Source organism: Alosa sapidissima, chromosome 9 (assembly GCF_018492685.1).
Source record: "Alosa sapidissima isolate fAloSap1 chromosome 9, fAloSap1.pri, whole genome shotgun sequence".
NCBI classification, from domain to species: Eukaryota; Metazoa; Chordata; class Actinopteri; order Clupeiformes; family Clupeidae; genus Alosa; species Alosa sapidissima.
The window spans coordinates 21,242,494-21,256,290 of NC_055965.1; the positions used below are offsets into that span (position 1 = coordinate 21,242,494).

The following is a 13,797-nucleotide window of genomic DNA, read 5'->3' on the forward strand; positions in this document are numbered from 1 at the left end:
TTTATAAATGGGGTGGCAACAGGGGTGGCAAGACTGTGTCCCAGGGGTGGCAGTTGCCACCCTTTGCCACCCCGTAGATCCGCGCATGGAACTGCTTTCTCTTTTGTGTTAGCTTAGCTTTAGCTCTATATTACTTATCTTTTTACTTTTAGATAAGCTATTGGTAAAAAAAATCTAAAACTAGATGTACCGCAGAGCGGTACAAAATATGACCGCCGCCCAGTCCAGCACATTTTTTCCACAAAAAGAAATCACGCTGAAAGGCCTATATGATTCTAACTGTCTCACTAAATTGCATTATCCACACTCAATTCTCACTGGTATCTGCTAGACAACAAGTACCAAAACATGATTATTTCATAGATTTCACATGTAAAATTCATTTTATACAACCCCACCTCCATCTTGCCTGTTCATAATTCTGAGAAATTCTTGATTGTTTGTGTTATGTTTATGTTATGTGTGTGAGTGTGTGTGTGTGTGTGTGTGTGTGTGCGTGCTTGTGTGTGTGCCTGCGTATGTGCCTGTGCATGCAAGCGTACATATGTCTACTGTGTGAGTATGTGTCATATGTATGATTACTGTGAATGTATGTGTGTGTGTGTGTGTATCTGTTTGTGCACATGTGTGCACATGAAATGGGTTAACATGACCCCTGGAGGCAAACATACGGCAAAAAATGGTCATCCTAGGCCCTACAGTTCTCAAGATATTCAAAGAGAACTGTGTCTGCCCTACCTTCCTTTCGGGGGGTCCAGTCCAGCAGGGGGGCTACAGATCAAAACGAAAAATGACGGTTCCATGCTATCCATGTGGGGGTACATGCCCACCAAGTTTTGTGTACCCCGGTCTTTCAGTGTCCTGGGAATCCTTGTTGGTGTACATCACTAAATGTACACATAAATTATTTTATTGTAAGGCCCCCCATGAATGAAAGTACACAAAACTTGGCATGCATTCGGAGGGTGTCATAATGATCCTACACTTTTAATTTCGTGCAGTTTTGACTATGTTAGGTCACAGATACCTTCAATTACAACACCTCATTTTTACTTTTTCGTGTTTAACTAGGTGGCGCTATACATGAAATGAGTGGTTATGGAATGGGTTGACATGGCCCCTTGAGATCAACATACAAAAAAAAAATGGTCCTCCTAAACCCTACGGTTTTCGAGATAATTACAGAAAACTGTGTCTGCCCTACCCTCCTTTCGGGGGGTCCAGCCCCAATATAAATATATATTAGGGCTGTCAAAATAACTGATTAATTTCAATTAATTAATTTGAGAAAAAATAACTGATTAAAAAAAATAGTGCAGATTAATCGATTCCGTATGACCTTTGACCCCGAGCCGGTCTAGTCAGTAAAAATTAGACTGTAAAATGAAGGAGAGAGAAGAAAACGTGCTGCCTGGATCATTGATTGGAACATTTACTTTAAAAAAATGGCCTGATGGTGTTGATAAAAAATAAAGTGTTGAAAATAAAGTCCTCTGTAATGTCTGCAGCAAGGAATTTGCATATCATCAGAGTTCATCAACTCTATAGTCGCACATCAATGCAAAGAAATAAGTGTTGACATTGAGGGGAGTGTTAATTCATTTCCATTGTTTCCCCTAGGTTATATCTGTGGCCTGAAATGCCTTGTATGTGAAAAAATTGAATTTGTATGTGAAAATTTGAATTTATTTCCTCAGCATATTGGGTCATATCATGGATTATTATGGCGATTATTTAGACAACAGTGAAAATAATAATAAAAGAGTTTTTGAACTTTAATGTCACTAATGCTGATTATTCAATGATTCATTTGAATTTAAATATTTAAAATACTTTCACAGCAAAAATTATATATGCGATTAATTTAGATTAATTAATCAGAGTAGATTATTTTTTTTAATCGATTGACAGCCCTAATATATATATATATATATATATATATATATATATATATATATATATATATATACACACACACACACACACACACACACACATATAATATATATATACACACACAAACACTACCGGTCAAAAGTTTTAGAAGTCTGGAGACTGTGCTGGCCACTCCATGTTTTCAAGCTTACAATCTTGTTATTTTTCCCTAAGGTAGCATAGCATAGCTGCCATAGCTTGGTGTTAGGTTTTGGGTCATTATGTTGCTGTAGGATGAACCCCTGACCAACCAGGCGTATACCAGAGGGTACTGCATGGCGCTGCAGAATGCTGTGGTAGCCGTTTTGGTTCAGGGTGCCTGTCACTCTGTACAAGTCACCGACCCTGGATCCAGCAAAACAGCCCCGGAACATCACACTTCCTCCTCCATGTTTGACAGTTGACATCACCCATTCGCCTACTCTACGGCGTACAAAAATCCTGCATGATGAGCCAAAGACTGATGAAAAAAAAGATTTCAAAGATTTTGATTCATCAGTCTTTCTTTCAGTCTTCAGTAGTCCATTGGCGGTGTTTCATGGCCAAGGCCAGGGGCGTCAAACTGGGGGTATAACCACTACTGATTATAGGGGCCCAATGGGAGAGCGGGCCCTTGAAAAGTCTGGAATATATTTTGTTTTACCTGGATATTTTCATTACATAATTAAATTTCATAATGCATGTCAGATGAAATGTAAAGTTAGTGTATTGGCTGAATAAGTTGGTTGATTGACTGACTGCATTTTGTATACAAAAAAAGACTAGATTATCACCCATCCCTTGCTATTGCCCCAAATGGTTTAGTCCATCTGCACAAATTTTGTTTATGTTGAGCACCTGGTGGAGCACAAACTTCTGCTGTAGAAATCTTTCTCAAAGAAAGGCAAATCAGGCTACCAAAAAAGAAAGTAAAGACAGGAGAAGGAGAGAAAACAAAATGAGGGGAAACAATTGGTAACTGACTTCTTTTCAAAGAAAAGTGAGCACAAACTAGAAAACGAAATACATGGTGCTAAACTGCTTGAATTATCTCCGCAACTGTTAACCCTTAGAACCCGATTGACGCAAAGTGCGTCAAAAAACACACCCTTTCTTCTCTGTTACATTGCTCCGCGACTGTTCATCGCAATGAGATAAAACCTTTATTTTATAACAGAGAAGAAGTGGGGCTTTCCAAAGAGACTATGCACTTGTCTGTACGATCAAGTATGAAAATAAAAAAAAATCATGAAATTAAATAAAATTGCATCATATTTAAAGTCTATACTTCTCAGCGTTCACCTGCGCACCCATTACTCTCGTTTGAATTACTCGCGAACCCGTGATCGCATAGATATGGCAAGCATATCAGATGAAAGAGGAGAAACAGGGCTATCCATTGGTACCATGGATATCGATCTTTCTGGCTTATAAAAACAGACGAAGTGATTGCAAAATATTAATGTCATGTACACAAACCCATTACTCTCGGAGTAATTACTCGCGGACCCGTGATCGGATATATATGCCACGTATGTTAGATGAAAGAGGAGACACAGAGCTATCATTTGATACCAAATACATCCTTCTGGGTTATAAAACAGACGAAGTGACAGCAAAATAATAACTTCATATAGCTCAACTTACCCCACGTTTTTGTCTGTTTTTGTGGCAAAGCATGTTTATAATCCAACACTATCGTGTGTTTCTCTATGGCAAAACATGTTCATAATCCGGTTTTGAGATCCTAGCAAATTCCTGCATGGCATCCAATTCAAGGCTCACATTGCATCCCAATTTGTTCAACAGAGAAACACCTTTTTTGCCTTTACTTTGTTCGTGGCAATGCAGTAAAAAGTTGAGAATCATCATGAGTGCATACACCATAGTCACACATGCTAACAGGCAAACTTGGGTCAAGTCAGGTCAGATCAGTTAGTGTCACAGATATGGAGCGCAGAATGGTCATTTTTCATCGCTAAATAAAAAATGGCATTTATTTCCGTAAATCACACACCACATATTTCTGTAAATTGCTCAGCCCCAGAGTATCCCTCTAACGTGGCAATTATATTTCCCGTTTCAGGACAGTCTGCCCTACACACACATGAAATGCATGTAGAGCTATGAGCTTGCTGTGGTGAGATACAGGTCAAAATCTAAGAATTTTTATAATATGATTTTTATATTTTAATTCTTTAAAAATCAAAATAAAATCAATGCTAGTACTAATACATGAAATGATGGCAGATCTGGATAGCCTAGGCTCTGCTGAAAAAAACAATATATAATATGTGTGTGTGCACTTACAATGACCAGAATACATCCTTATGAATAAAGGTAGTGAAAATGCCCTAAAAACATCTTAGGGTTCTAAGGGTTAATGGTAAAAATGAACAGAGACAACCCATTGAAAGAGCAGAACAAAATTATAATTTGGTTATACATGTAATCTGAGGAAAAGGCTAAATAAATACACTAACAATGCATATTGCATATGACAGTGTCATTTACTGTACAGTAACAAACAACAAACATATTGATAAAGATAAGATCAGCATTAAATCAATATTTGCCAGGGGTATATACAGCCCTGGAAAAAAATGAGACCACTGCACATTGAGTGTTGAGTGAGATTGGAGAGAAATGGAAGAGAGTTTTATGTTTTTTTCCCCCTTTTTCTAAAAGTGTTTCCATGGTGATTATTTTGTGAAATGAAGCAGGGGTAAGACACTTTTGGGACAAACACATACACACACTAGAAAGAGGCTTTCAGTGCAAAGCACTTTTGGCCCACTGAATCCAAAAAACTTCCATTTAAATGTAGTACATTTACTACTACCATTATCCACACACACACCCATACATGCACTCACATGCTAACTCACCCTTTCTCTCTCTCTCTCACACACACACACACACACACACACACACACACACACACACACACACACAAACACACTCCCCAGTGTTTTATGAAAACACATTTAACCCCACTGCTGTGTCTTTAATATCCCATGCTTGATTGTGAGCGGGTTGCGGTCACATTCATTGTACCTCAGCATTATGGAACCCCACTGCTACCCTCTCTAACGGAGAGGGAGAGAAAGAAAGGGGAGGGAGGGGTTGGTGTGGTACGCTGCTCTGACAAATAACCTATTAGTGAATGCAGCCCCTCTTTCTCTTCCTCTCTCATCTCTCTTCAACCCTTTACTTTTAAAAATAAAAAGAGAGGGAGAGAGAGACACCATCCTCTGTCACCTTTGGTGAGATTACGACTCCCACCTGTTTTTAATTGTTTTCTTTTTTTTTACCTTTATGCTCTCATCCACATTACCATCATCCCTCCATCTTCCACACTTGATTAATGTTGTCTCTCCCTTCTTTCTCTCCCTCTGTCATATCATTTTACTCACTCCCTTTGTCCTTCTCTATTGTGCATTCCTGGTATTCTGATCTCTCTTTTTATTTTTCTCTCTATCCATTTTCCCACCCCTGTCTTTTGAGGCATTAGCCGCCACGGCAACGGCAATGGCACGGATACAAACAAACAAACAAACACCATATCCTTCCATCAAGGCGTAACAATGTCATAGATTTATTCATCTCTTGTCACAGATCAGAGCTAAACAAAAAAACATAAAAAAACACAACCATGCCTACGTACCACTCATCAATATGTAAACAACCTCAGCAAATAAATAAATGTTAAACAGTTAAATAAGCAAAATTCAAAAATAAAATACATCTCCCTCCCTACACCCCCCCAACCCCATCCCAAACAGATACGAAATGCCCAAACAACCTTGTCAGTCAGGCGATGTGTGACACAATCTCACAATGTAGACAGACATTCATTGTGTTACAGTGTCTAGCTGTTCCTCCGGTGGACAGTCTTCAAAACACACACTCGAATTACACCGCACGTCATACAAATGCGTAGAGGTCTTGCCACCGAGTACCCTCCCACAACATTTGCACCTGCCCGTGACCCCTCGTTCTGCTGGCCGACCACTCTGTTGAGTGTGCAGGAGTGTGCAATTCTGAGATGACAGCACCCACTTGCTAGCTACTACATGGACATAGCACAGAAAGGAACAAAATCACCCTGTTTTCCACTTTGTCTATGTCACTGCAATGTGGTGGTCACATGCTACCCCTGCTGGAGCCCACATGGTGAATGAAAGTGGCAAATGTTGGGTCAAAATGGCACGTTGGGGCAAACAAACTTTAAAGACTCAAATGCAAATGTCCATTACTGCATTAAAAGGCATCAACTGGAGAAGCATAATAAACATCAACAATCTTTTGCCTGTGGACACCAACTTGAAGCCTACTTCAAAGCTTTTTTTTTCTAGTAATGTAAACAGCAGTCTTTGACCTTCTTGTCTTTTAGATTTTGACCCCCTACCCCTCCACACACACACTTTTTATCTTAGTAATCGCCAGATACAGTCTTGATCCAGTTGCAAACTCAGCACACAAAAAAATCCCTCAGGATGAAATTCTCTGTCTTCCTGAAGAGGGTTATTTCGAGATGAATGCAGCTATAGATCTCGGAGCCAAGCCGAAACCAGTTCCAAATGGGCTCTGGCAAAAGCTCCATCATGACAGGGTTCCAGGAGGAACATTAAGGGTCCTTCTATGGGGAGAAGATGAAAGTTCTTTTTCATTTATAAAAAATGTTTGTGGCCCCTCTGCGGAGCTCAAGAAAAAGCCTCCTGCTTGGTCTGAGGTTAAAAACAGATGAAGCACTGATGCAGAGAAAGTTGCATTTCTTTCTTTCTTGCTTGCTCTGATGCCCTCTCTCTGTCTCTTACAGAAACGTTCATAGTCTATCTAGTGTTCCTTTTCCCTCTCTTCCACACTGGCTCTGTCTCTCTTTTCCTCTCATCTCCTTTTCTCTCTCTCTCCTCCTTTTCCTGACAAACTCTCGACCTCTCACTACTTCCCCTCTCTTCTCCCTGATGGACGCTCTCTCTCTCTCTCTACCTCTAATCTCACTGTCTCTCTCTCTCTCTCTCGCTCCCTGACGGATTCTCTCCCTCTACCTCTCATCTTTCTATCTCTCCTGGTCTCCTCTTCCCCTCTGTCTCTGGAGTACCCGCCTCACCCTTTGATGTGTTAATTTGATTTCTCTCGGTGTGTGTGTGTGGTGTGCACTCCGGTATGCGGTGGCTCAGCAGAGGAAGGAAGCCCCGCCCTCCAACTTCCATCCTGTTACCCTCCTTCTCCCGTCAGAAAGAAAAACACAGTCATTTCTTTTATGGGTTCTCGTTTGTTTGAGTGATGATTTTCATCAGTACTGAGCACTTTCCTGTTCAATTAATTTTTTACCCCTTTGCTCTGTTACCCCTCTGCTTCCCACCCCTCTTATTCCCTCCCTGGTTGCAGCTTGCCATCATTTCCACATTTGTTCATTTAACAGACAGTTTTATCCAAAGAAGTACTACACTGCCCTTTTTTCGTGTCATCAGCGTGTCAGTTCTTTTGGTGGTTTGAGCTGCAGCAGTTTAGCTTGAAGAAGTTTGCTCTCCATCTCACCCTGATGCAACTCTGGGCTAAGCGTTACCACAGTAGCAGCTGGGAATCAAACCAATCACTTTCTGGTTTCTGGTAGAACACCCAATTCCCTAACCACTACCACACCTATAAATAGCTGTTATATTTCTTAACCTGTTGAGGAGTTCGGTCACAAATATGTGATTAGAATGTTTGCGAACCGAGAGTTCCACATTATGATGTTACAATTACCCTCAGAGATTTTCCCCATAGACTGTATAAGGAACACTGAAACTATAGATTGTTTGCGTAGAATTCTAGAAGGAACCAGGAAAATAATTCACTCCTCAACAGGTTAAAGCTGTTATCATTCTTGAAGGATTTGCTCGGCCTTTGAGTTCTCAAATAAAAAGTTAATGTATGGTAATTATGAAACATATGGGGCCAGTTGTCTGTACACGGAGTAAGACTAGCCCTTAAAGGTGTACCATCACACCGGTGTGACGGGAATGGTGGAAAATGAAGAATATCTGGGTTCATTGAATTCAACATAGAATTTTAGAACCTTGAATTGTTGCTAGGGGTGTAAAGATTAACCGATACGTATCGGTATCCGTTTTTAACGTGTAAGATACGGCTATATCGATACGTGAAGTCCCGCATCGGAATAAAACTGAAATGAACCGGTCGTTATATCGATTTACTTATTACGAATTGGTTCACAACCTTTTCTGCTCGCTCAGACTCTCATTTACGTTCCAAGCAGCGCGTTCATCCCACGTCCGGTTTTGAAACTATACGTGGCACGGAATTGTGGGTAATGCAGTTCGTTTTTGGCTACATTCATTGCCCAAAGTTGTCAAATGACCTCATTACCCATACATCTACTGCAACTTAAGCACGTGACAACTCGCACTCGGTCGTTTGTTTTACAGTTTTTACTCTTTTGTTTTTCAAAATCCAGCGCGAAATTAAACACTAAACAGCAACGATAGTCTGTAGAGTATAGCCTTACGTTTGATGAAGGGATTTCCTTAATGTTAAATAATAATTTGGCCCTTGCTAAAACGATGCACACATTATTAGCCAATTATTTTGTTCATATTCACTCAGACTTGTGGCATTATAGGTTTCTGCATTAGGTCTACCGTTGGAACAAAATAAACCCAGAGAGTTCATTGATATGTAGGCCTATTTTATTCTTGTAGGCTATATGAGAAAAGGCCAAGAGTGTCTTAAGCACTGTTTTATTTTATTTCGGTGTTGTCTTACCTCAATGAGGCTACAGCTCCATGAAAACAATCAGATATAAAATCTATAAAGTCTATTAAAAAAAATGTTGTATTTGGCTGCTGTGTTTGACTGAAATGTACTGTAGACTATTATTTTTTCATTTCAATACAGTATATGAAACAAACCTCAGTTTAGATAATCATATTCACACATTTTTTTGCCTAATTGACAACCATGACCATGATAACTGATAATATAAAATGAATGTGCACCTTGAGCAAATGATAAAAAATCTTTCAGAATGCTTTCCATTCTTGAACTGCATCGAATTGCATCGAATCGCATCGCATCAAATCGTACTGAATCGTTTTTTATGAACATGTATCTTTTCTTCGAATTGTAATCGTGCCCATGTATCTAGATGCGAATCGTATCGTCTTTTACATGAGAGATTCACACCCCTAATTGTTGCGGAACGGAATCTTATGTTAGAATGTTCAAAAACCCACATCTTTAAGGGTTAATCTTATGTGGGGATGATAATGTAATGCTGAAGTGGTAGTGGCATGCAACACTCAGACTGATTAATTCATACAAAGTTATATCTGGTTACTAAATAATGTTAAGTGCTAATTTATTTGCAATGGAAAGAAATGTCCCACCCCTATAATAGTTTTTTTTATTGGTCGAAATACCTGAATTGTTCCTAGGACACATCAAGATGACATTGATGAGCCGAGTGTTATGTTTTACAAAGTTTAACCAAATTCAATGCTAGTGCTGGACTGGACCGAACCATAGCAAACAATAGAAAAAAATGCTAATTGTCGCTGGTCGATGGGATCCCCGTTTTAGCCCCCACTTTAAGAGAAAACTTCAGTGGAAATCTCCATTGAAAAAAGCTTTTTGTGTAGGAATAGGTTTAATTCACATGTGGGAAACTGTCCAATAAAGTGTTTGGATGTGGGCTTGGTCCATGTAGTAGCTGCAATAGAAATCCTTTTCTCCTGTCAGCACCTTACACCAATCCAACTCATCGCATGACCCATGACTCCCACCCCCACCCTGTTCCCCTAACCAAGAGTGCACAGTGCTAAGTGATTATGTCCAGTGAATTGATGATTCAAACATGTCCAACATGAAAAGTCCACCATACAGGTTTCACGTATGCAGTAGACAGAACCCCCCCCCCCCTACCCAACCCCCCCCCCCACCACCACACACGCACACACACCATCCAACACCACCAACATCATTTGAAGTTTATGACGTTCTCTTGAGGAGTGTCCCATTTGTATACCTATTTATTAGTGTTCACAGCTGTGTGCTGTCGGTTCTTTAGATGACTCATCTTGCTTTTCCACTCCAGGGAGCGGAACAGTCAACCTGATTCAGGTAGGCTTGAACATATACAGTCTTTTCAGCCTCCCCTTTTCACTGTCCAGTTTGTCCAACAGTTTCTTAGCCCCTAGCCTCCCACAATGTGTATCCAGTGTGTTGCTTCAGATGCTTCCATCTTGGATCCGCGATATCGCGAACCCTGGACCTTGCCCAAGTCTGACCCAAATCTAGACTCTTCCACTATCTGGGTTCTGCCATGAGGAATACTGAGTGAACCTGAAACTATTGTGCAGCCCCAACAACCCAGCAAATGGATATTGTGCTGCCCTAACAACCCAGCGAATGAAGTCTGAGTTCTAAATCTGAACGCATGTCCACATGTTTCTCATTTTCCACAGATGTCCCAGTAATCCATCAGCACTGGACTTCTGAATCTTCGATGTATCCACCCCAAACCAAACTGAACTTCAAATGATCAATCCCCAACCCCACCTTCCTCTACCTCCTTCACTCCAACATTCCTGCCCACAACTACCCAACAACAGCAGACAAAGTAGAGGAAGGGGCTGATGTTGTGGAGCACCTGGTGGGCCAAATCTGGTACTACAGGATTTGACATGGATTTAGATACAAAAGCTCTTTCTGACCTCTTTCTCCAAGGCTCTTTCTCCTAACCTGCCCCAAAGGGGTAGGGATCTCTGGGGTCATGATGCGGCTGCCCCAAATTTCATAGACCTAATTTCATAGACCCTAATCCACCATCCACCTCAACCCCAAAAGAAGGTAATCCCAACTTCCTCACCAGCCTGTGGCATCAGTGTCTCTGTTGATTTTGGACCAAATCTGGAGCTCAGTCTGGATTCACTTGAAGAACACATTGGGAAAGAAATCTGAATCCATCTGGCACTCCCCTTATATTCCACAGATCCTGGATCTGGAGTGACATGCTGCAGTCTTACCACAACAATATTAAACTAGCATGACATCTCAGTCCATTGTATTCCTCAAACAATTCATTGGATAGATTACGGTTGGACCCCCCCCCCCCCCCCCCCACCCACCCCCACCCTCCCACACACACCTCAGCCTCATGACACTTGCCCACTTTCATCACAACCCAAACTACAACCCCAATCACACCTCAGAGAAAACCAGGCCCCTATCCAGCCATTATGGTCGCTGTACCAGTTCATACGGTAGAGAGGAGATGGTATTTCTAAATCAGTTACCCCCGGTCATCCCACCCATTGTCCAACTTTGGACCTTTCTCCACCCCCCCACGTCCTCCCCTCTCCATCTACGCCCCCCCCACATCCACTCATCTCCATCTACGCCCCCCCCCCCCCCCACATCCACTCATCTCCATCTACGCCTCCCCGGGCCCCCCTCCCCCGCCTCCTCCGCCGTGCACCACGTGGAAGAGCGTGACGTTGTAGAGCACCTGGTGGCCGTTGTTCCATGCGTAGAGCGCTCGCTCGCGCGGGTTGTAGTCCAGCATGCTCAGGTGCGCGTACTGGTTGTGGAACGCCACGTCGGCGTACTCGTAGCTCCCCGTGGACGTGTGGTAGGCGAAGTGCACCTTGGCGCCGGCCAGGTGCGAGTTGGTCACGTAGAGCGTGCCGCAGATCAGGAACGCCTCTCCGGCGCTCCGCTTCGGGAAGCCCGTGTCCCAGGAGCGCAGAACCTCCAGCGTCCCCGGGTCCAGGCGGCTCAGGGTGAGGCTGCCGCCGCGCGACAGGCTGGAATGGGCTGCCCACAGGCCGGTCTCGTCGGCCATGAGGTCGATGTCGGACCAGCCGCCCCAGGAGTAGGGGAAGGTGTTGTTGTAGCCGGCCTCGGCGAGGCTGCGCTGCAGGAGCACGCGGCGCTGGCGGAGGTGGTACTGCACCACCACGTTACTCTGGTGCTTGTTGTAGTAGAGGGAGCCGTTGTACACCACGTGGCCCGTCCCTAGGGGGATGAAGGGATAGAGAGAGGGAGATAGAAAGAGAGCGGAAGAAATACAGACAGAGAGACAGAGAGATAGAGAGAGAGAGAGAGAGAGAGAGAGAGAGATAGAGAGAGAGAGAGAGAGAGAGATAGATGGAATTGAGAAAAAGAAACAAATATAGAAAGAGGAGAAGTAATACAAGGGGACAGAAAGAAGGAAAGAAAGAGAGTAGGAGAAAGATGAAGGATGAGAGACAGTAGGGGGAGAAAGACGTCAAGAAAGAGAGAGAAAGTGAGAAATGGGGACAGGAGTAGAGAAGGAAAAGAGAGGCAGGAGGGTGAGACAAAGAAACAGAAAGACGGAGGAAGATAGAAACAAGACAGGAAGAAACAGGATGAAGTAAAGGTAAAATGGGAAAATATATCTAACTATAACTTTGTGACACCACCAACTGAACTGTTTTCTTTCCAAAATCTTTGTATTTTGAGAATGGGCTTCTCAAATACAGTCATTTTGCTCATCAGTTGTTCCAACTTGTACACAGCTTGAGAAGCCACAATAAACAGTTAAGAGAAGACAATCCCTAGCAGTAACTCATAAACAGTTAAGAGAACCTAATCCCTAGAAGTAATTTATAAACAGTTAAGAAAACCTAATCCCTAGAAGTAATTTATAAACAGTTAAGAAAACCTAATCCCTAGAAGTAACTCACAAACAGTTAAGAGAACACAATCCCTAGAAGTAACTCACCAACAGTTAAGAGAACACAATCCCTAGAAGTAACTCACGAACATCCCTCACCATGAGTAGCACACACCACCACCACACAGGCTCATATCCAGCCACACTAGATTATTTCAAGCAAAAGCCCCTTTAAAGTGAGCTTTTTCTGTGCTCAAATAACGATAACTTGCCAATTATACTAACTAAATTGAACGACTGACCAGCATAAAAAGGCCTGGAGTCCTTGGCCAATTCCTGATTGGCCGACACAGTCTGGCTGATTTGGAATTCTAATGTTTTTTGTCTGAGTCTATTCCAACTCTAGAGTTGCAGAAGCTATCAGAGTGTTAGACATAGCATGGAATAAATATTCATGGAAGGCAGCACCCTCCATAAATCTGCAGCCAAGAGCAAGAAGACCTGCCGCAAACCCAGCTACGGAAAGAGGAAAAATGCTGGAGAAAGACAAATGGCCCTCATTTAAATTATATAATTATGCAAAGAGTAAAGTCTAAAAGTCTAACTCAGGCTAAATTAACAACCTAATGAAATCAGGTAGAAATCAGTACAGACATCAGCGGGTCAAAGATGCCAGGCTCAACGATGCCTTCACTATTACACGACAGCCTTCCTATGCCCTTTGCCTTCTGTTTACATTAGGATCCTTGGTCTTTCGAATATTTTCCTTTTCCTTTCTTTTGCCTGCAGATTGGATTTAGCTCAGTCTCTGGGCCTGAGTCAACTTCAGGTGAAGACCTGGTACCAAAACAGACGCATGAAGTGGAAGAAAATGGTGAGTGTGAGTGAGATGAATTATTTTGCCTGAGGATAGAAGTGTGAAGTGTGTGCATTCATGCCCTTTGCCTTCTGTTTACATTAGGATCCTTGGTCTTTCGAATATTTTCCCTTATTCAATAACTGGGTTTGCGGCAGGTCCTCTTTTTGCTCTTGGCTACAGATTTATGGAGGGGGCTGCTTTCCTTGAATATGTATGCTATATTTATATTTACATTCTGATAGCTGTGGCAAGGAGACGAGGAATGGAGGGTGTGAACGGATTAACGATGTGGGAATCAGGACACCTGCAGAGAGTCTAGCTGCAGCGTCAGCCTACACATACTGTACCTAGTGTGCACAGAACACCTGAGCTCAAC

The 13,797-nt window shown here is 42.2% G+C and overlaps 2 protein-coding genes across 2 annotated transcripts in view; both read right to left on the reverse strand.

Moving 5' to 3' along the window:
* LOC121718035 (NACHT, LRR and PYD domains-containing protein 12-like) overlaps window positions 1-13,797 on the reverse strand; it is a 1,225,568-nt gene that overhangs the window by 407,838 nt on the left and 803,933 nt on the right. The gene's annotated exons all lie outside the window — the stretch shown is intronic.
* The window catches only part of LOC121719836 (noelin-2-like), a 64,302-nt gene continuing 61,861 nt past the window's right edge, over window positions 11,357-13,797 (reverse strand). Inside the window, exon 7 of the mRNA XM_042105631.1 lies at window positions 11,357-11,940. Within this exon, the coding sequence (XP_041961565.1) occupies window positions 11,357-11,940 (584 nt within the window). The remainder of the gene's footprint in view (window positions 11,941-13,797) is intronic.